The 15,228-nt window shown below is 43.7% G+C and overlaps 1 protein-coding gene across 1 annotated transcript in view; it reads right to left on the bottom strand.

Moving 5' to 3' along the window:
• LOC124712110 (roundabout homolog 2-like) overlaps positions 1-15,228 on the bottom strand; it is a 190,251-nt gene that overhangs the window by 68,851 nt on the left and 106,172 nt on the right. The window contains exon 2 of the mRNA XM_047242407.1: positions 2,503-2,799. Coding sequence (XP_047098363.1) covers positions 2,503-2,799 — 297 coding nt within the window. The remainder of the gene's footprint in view (positions 1-2,502; positions 2,800-15,228) is intronic.

The raw sequence follows: 15,228 nt of genomic DNA, 5'->3' as shown, positions 1-15,228 counted from the left end.
GCAGCAGAATAACCAATGACGGACGGAGCAAGGAGGACATCAAAAGCAGACTCGCAATGGCAAAAAAGGCATTTCTGGCCAAGAGAAGTCTACTAATATCAAATACCGGCCGTGATTTGAGGAAGAAATTTCTGAGGATGTACGTCTGGAGTACAGCATTGTATGGTAGTGAAACATGGACTGTGGGAAAACCGGAACAGAAGAGGATCGAAGCATTTGAGATGTGGTGCTATAGACGAATGTTGAAAATTAGGTGGCCTGATAAGGTAAGGAATGAGGAGGTTCTACGCAGAATCGGAGAGGAAAGGAATATGTGGAAAACACTGATAAGGAGAAGGGACAGGATGATGGGATATCTGCTAAGAGATGAGGGAATGACTTCCATGGTACTAGAGGGAGCTGTAGAGGGCAAAAACTATAGTGGAAGACAGAGATTGGAATACGTCAAGCAAATAATTGAGGACGTAGGTTGCAAGTGCTACTCTGAGACGAATAGGTTAGCACAGGAAAAGAATTCGTGGCGGGCCGCATCAAACCAGTCAGTAGACTGATGACCAATAAAAAAAAAAAAAAAAAAAAAATTGCTTCTTGTACTGCAGCACGATAGGAGGAAGCTTTTCCTTCTGTTGCGCTAGTTGTTGCTGAAGCTGTTGATGTTGCTGTTGGTCTTGTTGCTGCGGAAGAGTTTGAAAACGGCAGCTCAGGCGGCGTAGACGCCGCTCTCGCGTTAGTAAGCCGAGTTTGTCTTTTCTTCGGCGGTAAGACAAATCCCCCTTCACCGAAACCGGTGATTTGGGAAACATCGCTCGTTGTGGTGGCTTCTCTGTTTCTCTTGGAGTCGTTCGCAAGTTGAATAACATCCACGTCTTGTTCTTCACAGGCTTCCGAATGAGTAGTCCTTACGTATCCGGTAGTATTTGCAGTGTCGTCGTAGTCTGAGCGACCGATGTTGCCGCGGACGGTTGATAGCCCGCCTGACGACGATTGGCCGAATCCTGAACTGTAACGGCAACTGCCTCGGCCACGCACGTAAACAACGCGTCCTCTAGCTCCCACATCCAACTCTCTAGAGCGCAGTGGGAACACAGCTGTCTGCTAAATAACTAGCAAACTTTAACTAACTAACGTAAGGACAACTGACTTCTTACGCTATCAGCCAGAACATTATGACCATGTACCTTAGCCGGTATGTCCTACTTCGCCACAGATAGCAGCGGCGACGCACCGTGACATGGAAGCAATGAGGCCTTCGTAGGTCGTTGGAGCGAACTGGCATCAAATCTACTCACAGAAACACCTAACTCCCGTAAATACTGAGAAGGGGGCGATGAGTCTGGCGCCACATTCAATCACATCCCAGATGTGTTCAATCGGTTTCAGATCGGGCGGGCTGGGAGATCCTGCACACCAACTGGAACTCGCCACTGTGTTCGTCCAACACTGCTGCCCTTGTGACATGGCGCATTGTCTCGTTGAAAAATGCCGCTGCTGTCAGAAAACATGATTGTCATGAAGGTGTGTATGTGGTCTGTAACTAGTGTACGACATTCCTTGCCGTCATGGTGCTTTACACGAACTCCACTGGACCCAAAGACGCCCACGCGAGTGTTCCCTAGAGCATAATGGATCCGCCTCCAGTTTGTCTCTGTCCCGTAGTATGGGTATCGAGAAGCTGTTCCCCGGGAAGGTGAAGGATTCGCGCCCTCCCATCGGCATAACGAAGAAAGTATCGGGATTCGTCATACCAAGCAATGCTCTGCCACTGCGCCAACGTCCAGTGCCGATTGTCACGTGCCTGTTTCAGTCGTAGTTGTCGATACCGTAGTCTTAACATTAGCACATGCGTAGGTCGTCTGGAGTGTTCGATCCATTCTGTGTTGAGACAAACTTGCACTCTGACCAGCCTTAAAGTCTAGTATCAGTTCCGACGCAGTTCGCTGCCTGTCCTGTTTTACCAATCTGCTCAGTCTGAGACGTCAGACACCTGTAATGAGGGGTGGTCGTTGAACCCCAGGACGTCTGGACGTGGCACCATCTTGATTTCATCACGTGTTGACGACACTCACCACAGCTCTCCTGGAACACCCCACAAATCATGCAGTTTCCGAAATTCCCGTGCCGAGCCTCCGGGCCATCAAATTCTGCCACTGATCAAATTCAGATAGACCATAAGCCTTCCTCATTCTACACGCAGTCAGCACGATCAACTGATCGTCTTGACTGGTTTCTACGGAGAGTAGGTCGGTGGTCATAATGCTCTGACTGATGATAGTGTACCTTATGTACGCGATACTAGCGCCATCTGGGAATATTACTATGCAGCTACTTTTGTCTCAGTGTGTAGTAAATGTGTTCTATGTCGGAATAGCGCTTATGATGGACACGTGAAGTTTTCTGCTCGAAATAATCGTTTCTATCATATCGCTGAGTGTCGACCACTGCTCCTGGGACATCTAGAAGTGAAGACAGTGCATGCACTGCAGAGTGCGCGCGGGTACTCACAGGCGACGGAGAGCGTGGCGTTGCGCGAGTAGGCGACGCCGGCGGCGTTCCTGGCGACGCAGCGGTAGACGCCGGCGTCGGCCTCCTTGCGCACGCGCAGGAAGAGCAGCGAGCCGGCGGGCAGCAGCACGCGGTGCTGCTGGGAGCCGTCCAGCGCCAGCGGCGCCCCGTCCTTGAGCCACGACACGGAAGGCGGCGGGCGGCCGTCGGCGCGGCAGTTGAGCGTCAGCGGCTCGTTGCGCGACACCAGCGCGTCGCTGGGGTGCTCCGTGATGCGCGGAGGCCGCGGCTCCTCGCCTGCGGAAAGCGCCGACGTCAGGTCTCGCACGTCACACGGGGAGTCTACAGGGGTCGGACAAATCCACGGAAATACCGCGAGAAACGCACGTCTGAAAGTGACGAAGCTAGCCTAGCCTGCAGGTTGCGCTGCTGCGCCGAGTGGTTGCAAATAAATGCAGCTACTCACGGAGGTCCGGCGAGAGCTCTAACTATCGTATGGTGTTTAGGTTAGGTTGCGTTAATGTGGAACACATTTACGCTCAAAAAAAATAGTTACAATATTGGCCACCTGGGGCAAATCTGCCGCTGTTAATGCAAGAAAGGTGTCGAAATGTTTTCGTATGTAATGGATTAGGAACAGGACTTGGTCACAAAAGATCAAACAAGTAAGACAGGTGCACTGTTGATAGAATTATTAACCGCCGCTTACACAATTTGTCCAATACGATTTTATGTACAACGACTGAAGCGGCTAGTGAAAATTTGTACCAAGGCCGGGAATCGAACCCAGGTCTCGTGTTTACTAGGCAGGTGTCTTTGCCTCTTATTTTTTTTGCTTTCCTTTTTCGACACAGGTACAAATTTCCATGTAGTGAACCTCGGAAAAAAAACCACGCACGAGGGAACTTTCAATACTGCCCACCCGCTTTGCAGTCCAACACCGTGAGCACATTTTTATTTATTGATTTCTTTATTTTTTACAGGTGCGCTGGCCACTGCGCCATTCTTTTTTGACTTAGCGTGAGCGAACCTTCTTTTTTGTCGTCAGGTGCTCTACTGCGTTTCTTTTATCTAAACAGGAACAATAGAAAAAAGACTGCCTTTTTTTGGAATTAGAAAATGAGATTAACAATTTCTTTATATACATATATATAAGCTGAACAGTATAACTATATACCAGAGTGACGTAAAATTAACATTGTAATATACAGTATGCTTTGGAAAATTAATCACACGTCAGAAACCAAAAAACACAATAAAATTATGCTAAAAAGAAATGCTTCTCCAACCATGCTTGTAATTTCAATGAATATTTTTCACAAGTTAAAGCAAGTCCCAGTTTACATATAAAATTTCAGTGAAGTTAAATTTCGGTAACAACCACTTCATTGTCATACCACAAATAATATTACTGTATTCCTTGAAAGCTATTAAACAGAAAGAGTGAATGAGAAGGAATTAAAGTCGCCTCTTGGCTCCCAGAGCGCCGCCACAAAAGGAGAAGAGTTCAGAGACACCGATCCACAAGGAAATATAGCTGTGCAAAGAAACCATAACCTCAGTTAGATATTAGTCTGGTGTTACTGCAGAAAGAACTATCACAGTGGTGATCATGAATAGTAAAGCAGCATACTTCATCATGTCTTCTACAATACAGACATATCATAGACACCTCTTGCGTGGCATAGAGGTATGTACTATGTGATAAAAGTATCTGGACGCCCCTACGCAATGCAGAGTGGATCGCTAGATGACACGAGAGGCGGACCCGCCATTATAAAAGGAGGTGGGGGTGTACTGTGTTCTCATTAGAGAAGTTGTGACAGCATAGTGACTCGGTCAGGAAAGCTCAACTTTTTCGAACGTGGACAAGTGACTGCGTGTCACCTTAATATCAAATACGAGGTACGTTCAAAAAATAATGCAACGCATGTTTTTTCTCGGCCTGTTTCGGTTGAAAAAAATGTAGAATATGGTTTGGGACATCACGGAATATTCCCGCTTCAGCCCCTATAGCATCATTAAGTTCCGATAGGTGGTGGCGCTGTATGTAGCCTTCAAAATGTAACGGAGATACGTTCGCAGCAGAGAGGTCAGAGGTTATCTTCTTTGAGCGGGATACTGATAACGTCGCAGATATTCATAGGTGCTTGCAGAATGTTTACGGAGACCTGTCAGTGAACAAAAGCACGGTGAGACGTTGGGCGAGGCAATTTTCACCTCGCAGTAAAGTCGCTGAAACAAAACAGCAACCCATGGAGTGGCGCCACCTCACGTCTCCTCCGAAGAAAGAGTTCAAAGTCGCACCCTTAACTGATAAAATCATGGCGACGGTCCTCTGGGACTCCGAATGAAGTTTATTGTGCTAACCTCAGTAAACCGAAGAAATGACTTCAGCACTTTCGTCGCCACAAACTTCTCCTTCGCCATGACAACACAGGGTTCAAACAAGTCTGTGCACCCGAGAAGAGCTCATGAAACATCATTGGACTGTTCTTTCTCATCCACCGCATAGTCCGAAACTCCCATCTTCCATCAGCATGGTCCAATGAAGGACGCACTCCGCGGGGAGCAGTAAGTGGATGACGGGAAGATTAAAGCTGCAGCAAGATGTTGGCTCCGACGTCGACCAGTAGAGTAGTACCATATGGGCACACAGGCTCTCCGAGTAACGTGGCAATGAACGGAGATTATGTTGAAAAACAGGGTTTTGTAGCCAAAATAGTCGTGATTAATATACTGTATTGAATCCTGAATAAAAAAGCCAACCAGCTTTCAGAATTAAAATGCGTTGCATTACGTTTTGAACGAACCCTGTAAATCAGAGACATTTCAACCCTTCTAAAGCTGCACTTATCGGCTGTTGGTTATGTGATTGTCAAGTGGAAACGCGAAGGAACATCAACAACTAAAGAAAGCCTAGGCAGACATCATGTACTGGCAGGTAGGAACGGTCGAGCATTGCTGAGTACGATTATAAAGAATCGAATAACTTCAGCGGCAGGAACCCCTCGCGAGTTCCAAATTGCTACAAGCGTCTGTCTAGCACAGTTACTGTCCGCAGGGAGTTGAAAAGAATGGCACAGAATGGTCGAGCAGCTCCTCATAAGCAACATACTTCTACAGTCAATGCTAAGCGACGCTTGGGTGGCGTACAGAGCGTCGACACTGCACAGAGAATGACTGGAAACGAATGATTTGCTATGGTGACTCACGCTATTCCACGTGGAAATCCGATGTAACGGTTTGAGTTTGGCGAATACCTGGAGAATGCCACGCGCCGCCATTTGTACTGCGAGTAGGCGATGCTACGGTATGTGGTGCTTTTCGTATTTAGGGTGTGATCGTTTGTTGCATGTACAAAAAACGCCAAATGCGGAAGAATATAAACACATACCACAGCATTGTGTACTGCTTTGAGTAGAGGAACGCTTGCGAAATTATTGTATCGGTGTGAAAATGCACCCAGTCATAAAGCAGCAACTATGAAGCCATGATTTGTGGACAAAAACACTCCCAACGCAACGCCCGACATCATTACTTAGGACACCTCACTGAAAGTGCCCCAGTATAGTTCACCCGTCATAAAGGCAAACGATTGACACACCCAGTGTTGGCGCCCAGCAATAGGTGTCTGGATAGTTTTGATCGGATAGCGTCCCTTACAAAGTACTGTCTTGTGCCATTTCGTCAAATTGCAGAAGTCTATTTTGTGGCATAGAGATCTATTTCGACGAATTAGAGTGACTGTCTCTAATCCAGTTGCTCATGACTGCATCTTCCGCTCCGTGTTCAGTAGATCATCCAAAATCGTTTGACTATTTGTGGTACGTAAATATGTGCCATTGTCGCTAGATATAGCTAATGCTTACATCTACATCTACATACATACTCCGCAAGCCACCTGACGGTGTTTGGTGGAGGGTACTTTGAGTACCTCTATCGGTTCTCCCTTCTATTCTAGTCTCGTATTGTTCGTGGAAAGAAAGATTGTCGATATGCCTCCGTGTGAGATTAATTTTATCCTCATGTTCTCTTCACGACATATACGTAACAGGGAGTAATATACTGCTTGACTCCTCGGTGAAGCTATGTCCTCGAAACTTCAACAAAAGCCCGTACCGAGCTACTGAGCGTCTCTCTTGCAGAGTCTTCCACTGGAGTTTATCTGTCACCTCCATAACGCTTTCGCGATTACTAAATGATCCTGTAAAGAAGCGCGCTGCTCTCCGTTGGATCTTCTCTCTCTCTCTCTCTCTCTCTCTCTCTCTCTCTCTCTCTCTCTCTCTTCTACCAACCCTATATGGTACGGATCACACACCGGTGAGCGGTATTCAACCAATAGGCGAACAAGTGTACTGTAACCTACTTCCTTTGTTTTCGGACTGCGTTTCCTTAGGATTCTTCCAATGATTAATTTTATATGTTCATTCCATTTTAAATCACTCCTAATGCCTACTCCCAGATAATTTACGGAATTAACTGCTTCCAGTTACTGACCTACTATATTTTAGCTAAATGATAAAGGATCTTTCTTTCTATGTATTCGCAGCACATTACACTTGTCTACATTGAGATTCAGTTGCCATTCTCTGCACTATGCGTCAATTCGTTGCAGATTCTCCTGCATTTCAGTACAATTTTCCATTGTTACAACCTCTCGATGTATTACAGCATCATCCGCAAAAAGCCTCAGTGAACTTCCGATGTTATCCACAAGGTCATTTATGTATATTGTGAATAGCAACGGTCCTACAACACTCCCCTGCGGCACACCTGAAATCACACTTACTTCGGAAGACCTCTCTCCATTGAGAATGACACGCTGCGTTCTGTTATCTAGGAACTCTTCAATCCAATCACGCAGTTGGTCTTATAGTCCATACGCTCTTACGTTGTTTATTAAAAGATTGTGGGGAACTGTATCAAACGCCTTGCGGAAGTCAATTAACACGGCATCTACCTGGGAACCCGTGTCCATGGCCCTCTGAGTCTCGTGGACGAATAGCGCGAGCTGGGTTTCACACGATCGTCTTTTTCGAAACCCATGCTGATTCCTACAGAGTAGATTTCTAGTCTCCAGAAAAGTCATTATGCTCAAACATAATACGTGTTCCAAACTTCTACAACTGATCGACGTTAGAGATATAGGTCTATAGTTCTGCACATGTATTCGACGTCCCTTCTTGAAAACGGGGATGACCTGTGCCCTTTTCCGATCCTTTGGAACGCCACGCTCTTCTAGAGACCTACGGTACACCGCTGCAAGAAGGGGGGCAAGTTCCTTCACGTACTCTGTGTAAAATCGAACTAGTATCCCATCAGGTCCGGCGACCTTTCCTCTTTTGAGCGATTTTAATTGTTTTTCTATCCCTCTGTCATCTATTTCGATACCTACAATTCTGTCATCTGTGCGAAAATCTAGAGAAGGAACTACAGTGCAGTCTTCCTCTGTGAAACAGCTTTGGAAAAAGATATTTAGTATTTCGGCCTTTAGTCTGTCATCCTCTGTTTCAGTACCATTTTGGTCACTGAGTGTCTGGGCATTTTTTTTTTTTTTTTTTTGATCCACCTACCGCTTTGACATAAGACCAAAATATCTTAGGATTACCTACCAAGTCAGTACATAGAACTTTACTTTAGAATTCATTGGACGCCTCTCGCGTAGCCATCCTCACACTACATTTCGCTTCGTGTAATTTTTGTTTGTCTGCAAGGCTTTGGCTATGTTTATGTTTGCTGTGATGTTCCCTTTGCTTCTGCAGCAGTTTTATAACTAGGTTGTTGTACCGCGGTGGCTCTTTTCCATCTCTTACGATCTTGCTTGGCACGTACTCATCCAATACATATTGTACGATGGTTTTGAACTTTGTCCATAGATCCTCAACACTATCTGTACTTGAGACAAAACTTTTGTGTTGAGCCGTCAAGTACTCTGAAATCTGCTTTTTGTCACTTTTGCTAAACAGAAAAATCTTCCTACCTTTTTTTTATATTTCTATTTAGGCGGTAATCATCGATGCAGTAACCGCTTTATGATCGCTGTTTCCCTTGGAGGACACAAAATGTATTCAGTTCTACTTTCCGCTAGTAGTACTTGTTTAGAAATCCGCAATGCCAATGTATATTCCTTCAGAAACAAAACAGAAACTTTTACTAACTGCAGCGAGATTTCCGTCACTGAATATTCTGTGTATTAAATTCTGTACACTGACGTTCTTACTTAATGACGACGACGTACGTGTGACGCACTTCCGGCTGTTACGGAGTTAATTCGGGAGCCGATATCTATCACCCATTCATCTCTGACCGTACGGTAGCTAGGGCGGTTAATACACACGTGCGCTGTACGTTATCGCAAACACACAAAGAAAAAAAGACTGGCTACCATATCCGTACTTATAAATCAATGCTGTAACGCTTGGACTGTGTGAACGTCCCATGCTGCCGCAGGAGCTCCGTTAATTCCAGCCAATTAACTCAGAGCGGCGTTTCTTTACAAGGCACCGTTTAAGTCACATCTGAAAAACACTGCGGACCCACCGCACTGGACATTCTGTCTCTTTTTTCCCCCGACACTAAGAGGAGAACTGATCTCATTTTTCTCTGAAGCCCAGTGAACACTGTTTAAGGATTGTTGTTCTCCAGAGCTACAGCACATTGCCCTGCCGGTCGGAAATACTAACTGCTACTGTTACGGTCATGAAGAGGACCAAGACGTGCGCGTCGTTTCTCAACCACAGTCACAAGTACAACGAATAGGTTAGTTTGAAGGTTCAATCTGATTAAATTGTTTGTGCAGCTATGAACGGTTTTTGAGTAAAATTTGCTACAATATAGGATTAGAGTTGCGTCTCAGGATATAATTTTTAAGTTGCTTGTTTCATTGCATAATATCATAGTTACAAACAAAGTCAGTGATCAGGTAACGTGATGAAAACGATATTTTTGAAGCACTTCAATCTGTGAAATAAAATTAGCCGAAGGTACTGCATCCACTGAATTTCGCTCCTGTAAATAAAGATGTTTGCTATGTTAAAGATGATCTAAGTCTGCTAAAGCTCGATATCGGGTTCCATGTATATGTGACACGCCTCAAAATGGGGCAGCCTGTACAGCAGCAGAGAAGGTATGTAAGGAACATCTGTGATGACCCGACTAGATCAACGAAGCAAATCAACGCCGCCGAGCAATGTCTCTAACATAATCGTGAAGTGAATTATCCTGCGATGAGTATCGTGGCGCAAAAGTCAAATTTCTAGGACTGCGTAAATAAGGTGTCCATCGCAATAACATCTGGGAAGTTTGACGCTCAGTTTATTAAGATGCCGCCCACCATCACATCCACTAGAGCCGAGAAACTCTGCGAGAAAGTGTGCTTCACGGAATATCAGCGCGGGCTCTGAAGAACCAAAGAGCATCAGTGAGCGTAGTGGGCATCTCGAGTAGAAGTCACAGTCTCAAAGGCTATGTCCCGACTGACACACTCACTGACTCATCACCGCCCAGTCAAAACTACTAAGGATAGAAACTTGAAATTTTCACAGGTTGTTTATCTTACACTGTAAGAGATGTTTGAGAAGGGATTTTTCGAAATTCCACCCCTAAGGGGAGAAATAGGGACGAAAGGTTCTTTCAAAATATGTCGCTATTAAGGCAACTTTGCAATCTGACCTATGAAAATTGGTATTTTGTTTCCCGGTGAGAGAGGGGTTGAAACAGGTGATGATATGTTTTATGAAAACTGGTATTAGGCTTCTTAGTTTTTGGTTATGAACTGCAGATTAAAACTGAAGAAACTGCAAAAAGGCAGCAATTTAAGGAGATGGGACGCAGTAGAAGAATGGATAGCTTTGACAGATGAAATAGTGAAGGCAGCAGAAGATCAAGTAGGTAAAATGACCAGGTCTAGTATAAATCCTGGGGTAACACAGGAAATACTGAATTTAATCGATTAAAAGAGAAAATACAAAAATGTCATAAATGAAGCAGGCGAAAGGGATACAAACACCACAAAAATGAGATCGACAGGAAGCGCAAAATGACTAAGCAGGAATGGCTAGACGACAAATGTGTGGACGTAAAAGTATATATCACTAGGTATAACATAGACACTGCCCACAGAAAATTAAAGAGACCTTTGGAGAAAAGAGAACCTTTTGTACGAATATCAAAAGCTCAGATGGAAACAAGTCCTAAGCAAAGAAGGGAAAGCAGATATGTGGAAGAAGTATATAGAGGGTCAATACGACGGAGATGTACGTGAAGGCAAAATTATGAAAAAGGAAAAGGACATAGAGGAACATGAGAAGGGAGATACGGTGCTGGGTGAAGAATCTGAGAAAGCAATGAAAGACTTAAGTCGATACAAGGCCCCTGGAAAAGGCAATACTGCGTTAGAGCTACTGATAGCCTTGGCACAGCCAGCCGTGAGAAAACTCTTCCATACGGTGAGCAAGGTATATGAGACAAGCGAAATACCCTCAGGCATCAAGAAGCATATAATAATCTCAATTGCAAAGAAAGCAGATGCTGGCAGGTATGGAAATTACCGAACTATCAGTTTAATAAATTACGGCTGCAAAATACCAACACCAATCCCTTACTGAGGAATGGAAAAACTGGTAGAAGCTAAGCTCGATAAGATCAGTTTGAATTCCGGATAAATGGAGGAACATGCAAGACAATACTGATCGTACGACTTCTCACAGAAGATAGGTTAAGGAAAGGCAAACCTAGGCTTATAGCATTTGTAGACTTAGATAAAGCTTTTGACAATGCTGGCTTGACTACTATCTTTCAAATTCTGAAGGTGGCAGGGTTATAATACAGGAAGCGAAAGGCTATTTACAGTTTGAACAGAAACCAAATTGCAGTTATAAGGGTCAAGGGGCACGAAAGGGAAGCAGTGGTTGAGAAGGCAGTGAGACAGGGTTGTAGCATATCTCCGATGTTATTCAGTGTGTGTATTTAGCAAGCAATAAAGGAAACAAAAGAAAAAGTTGAAGTAGAAATTAAAATCCAAGGAGAAGAAACGTTGAGGTTTGCCGATGACATTGTAATTCTGTCAGAGACAGCAAAGGAGTTGGAGGAGCAGTTGAACGGAATGGACAGTATCTTGAAATAAGGATATAATATGAACATTACAAAAGGAAAACAAGGATAGTGAAATGTTGTCCAATTAAGTCCGGTGATGCTGAGAGAATTAGATTAGGAGAAGAGACACTTAAGGTAGTAAATGTGTTTTGCTATTTGGGAAGCAAATAACTGATGATCGTCGATGTAGGGAGGATATAAAATGTAGGCTGGCAATGGCAAGAAAAACGTTTCTGAAGAAGAGAAATTTGATTTAAGTGTCAAGAAATCTTTTCTGAAAGTACTTGTATGGAGTGTAGGCACGTATGGAAGTGGAAGATGGACGATAAACAGTTTAGTCGAGAAGAGGATAGAAGCTTTTGAAATGTGGTGCTACAGAAGAATATTCAAGATTAGATGTGAAGATCACGTAATTAATGAGGCGGTACTGAATAAAACTGAGGAGACGACATATTTGTGGTGCAACCCAACTAAAAGAAGGGATCGGTTGATAGGACACATCCTGATTCATCAAGGGATCATTAATTTAGTTCTGGAGGGAAGCGTGGGGGCTAAAACTCGGAGAGGGAGACCAAGGGATGAATACAGTAAGCATATTCAGAGAGACGTAGGTTGCAGTAGTTATCCGGAGGTGAAGGGGCCTGCACAGGATAGAGTAGCGTGGAGAGCTGCATCAATCAAATATTAGGCCTGCAGACAACAACAACAGCAACAACAACAACAACAAGAACGTGTTTCATTCTAACATTCAACCTCTAAGAGAGTGAAAGAGGACCAGACTGATGCAGTTATTCACCATCGCCCAGACCAGCCCAAACCACTGAAAACAGAAACTTTAAAGTCAGAGAGCGTGTGGATCTCACAGTATAGGCATCATTTAAGAAGAAGCTGTTCGAAATTCCACTTCTAAGGAGGTGAAATATCGGATCAAAGGCTTTGTGAAAATATGCTGCTATTAAAGCAATTTTGAAGCTAGAACTAGGAAAATTAGTATTTGGTTTCTTAGTCAGAAATAATTAAGTACCTATTTCAGCGTTTTAGGAAAGTCAGCCACTGATGAGGGGAAACAGAACGTGAAACCTTTGTCGAAAATAAATCATTATTAATGATTAATACAACATTATGAACGTTACAGCTACGAAAATTGCTATTTGACTTCATGGTTAGAAATAAAAAATTTTGTATTTCAGTGTTTTTGGAAATTCAGCCGCCTAAGGAACTGAAACAGGAGATCAAAATTTTTATGATATTGTTACATTATGAAGCACTTCGAGGCTAAATATACGGAAATTTGTATTTGGCTTCTCTGTTAGAAATAAATAAATACACGTTTCACTGGTTTTGGAAATTCATCGCCTAAAGGGATGAAATAGAGGGATGAAAACTGTTAAGAAAATATTTTGTTATGCTAAAAAAATTAAAGCCGAATTTATGAAAATGTATATTTCATATATAAAAAATATCTGTTGGGGATAAAAGTTTCAGTGGAAACATCACCACATGAAGGCAAAAGGCGTGATTAAAAAAAATCCTGCACCCCAGACACACTTTTTGGTCAGAACTTATATGGCCTTAATTAACGTGAAAAGTTTAGACGTTGTTGCAATTTTTGGACAACACAAAAATTGGGTTAAAGAAAAACAAAAAAAGAAAGAAAAATCTGTGCAGACCATACAGTCTATGGGAGCGAAGAAGTGGGCGTTAAACTAGTTAGTTGCAAACAGCGGCACGGTACTAGCAACAATTCACAATCTGGCTGGACTCAGGCAGGGAGTACACGTAGCAGCAAAACTCGCAACATGTGAAGGAGGCTGCTGGGTCGGTCATCGAAACACTGTGCAGAAAATGGAAACACCAACTTGGCTGGACTCTACATTAATAAAACCTCGTAAAATTTATGACTGTCGGAGGTTACAAAACAAAATATTTTCTACTTAATTTCGTACATAACATTCCGTGGGAGACCTAATAACTGCTATTAACTACACACATTATGTACTCCTGAGAATAAAATTAAGAGTAGTAATATTTATGGTTTAGTAGCAATGTAACTTTTCCCCCTCTAGTGTTCTAGGGTTAATGATGGGTATGCTGCAGACATACCCATTCACTCAAGATAGTAACTGCCGTGATCACAAGAATGATTACGGGCGGTCGCCGAATCAAAATCAGAGAAGTCGCTGTCGGCGGTGGCGCATCAGTTGGTTCTTGCCATCATTTTCTTCCGGATGTTTTTGATATGAAACGTTCAACTTCAAAATTTGTTCCAAAACTGTTGAATTTTGACAAAAAAAGCAGTTATTGCGAATGACTCAATAGTTGATACATCAGTTTAGCAACGATGAAAAACTGCCGGAATGTGTCATAACAGGTGATGCAACAACGGTTTACAGATGCGAAGTCAAAAATGAAGCCGGGGTGGCCGAGCGGTTCTAGGCGCTACAGTCCGGAACCGCGCCACCGCTACGGTCGCAGATTCGAATCCTGCCTCGGGCCTGGATGTCTGTGATGTCCTTAGGTTAGTTAGGTTTAGGTAGTTCTAAGTTCTAGGGGACTGATGACCTCAGCTGTTGGGTCCCATAGTGCTCAGAGCCATTTGAACCACGTAGTATAACTTATCCCAGGCCAGTATTCGCCACCTGTTCGATCAACTGGATACGAAAGTCAGCACCTGCATTCCCGTCCTTGGAGGCTAACCACGTACTAATACAGGTGTTTCAGGTTGGGTCGACACCTGGTACCTCGTAACCGATTGTGCTGTTGATCTATAAATGTAATCATTTCATATGCTCCATATGCACTGTTGCAACAATAGAACTTGAGTGAAATGGAAACAAATTTTTGACATTCCGCGTTGACTTAAATGAATGCCCTCTCGCTGCCAGTGTCTGTAATTCCTTCGTGTCTGAACTGGAAACGTCTATAAGGAAGTACTATTTTTCCTAGCAGTGTATCACATGGGCGCAATTTCTATGGAGATAACATTGATGCAGACAAACAAAAAATTCAGAGAACCCACATTATTAGAATATAGTTGATCAGTGTTTGGCACAAAACTTGCAGCTTGACCATTGAATAACTAAATGATACTGTGTAAATAGACCGAAAGGTACAATATCGCTTGTCAGCGCGATCGGCCACTAGTCATTGTAAAGAGTTATAGCTGCCAAGACCTCATAGATTGATTTATAGTGGTTGGCATTTGACAGCCAACGGGCGGTGCACTTCCCGCGAACGGTATACTACTGGGGGCTGTATTACCACCGTTGGCTCTTTCTGTGATGCCACCCCTACTGCACAGCGGGATGTGCCAGCCACTGAAGGTGACTTCATCACCAAAAGGTATCAATCGGATTACCTGTAAATTAGTAAACAACATATTTCCAACCACTCTGCAACCATCTCCTTCCCTAAGGTGTTGAATGCGCTGTTAATGATAGAGATAAAGGCTGTGGATGCATGTTTGCTTCCATAATTCTATATGTGGAACACCGATACGTGTAGAAATTCTGACTATGCTGTTGAAAGACTACGTTCTACCAACCAAATAACGACTTCAACTCCATCCACACTCCGTTCGTTTGCATTTTCGTATGAAACAAGTAAACCCACGATTCCTTAAAGAAACCA

The sequence above is a fragment of the Schistocerca piceifrons genome, chromosome 8, assembly GCF_021461385.2.
Source record: "Schistocerca piceifrons isolate TAMUIC-IGC-003096 chromosome 8, iqSchPice1.1, whole genome shotgun sequence".
Lineage (NCBI taxonomy): Eukaryota > Metazoa > Arthropoda > Insecta > Orthoptera > Acrididae > Schistocerca > Schistocerca piceifrons.
The sequence above is the reverse complement of the archived record's forward strand: the minus strand, read 5'-3'. Positions and strand labels throughout refer to the sequence as shown.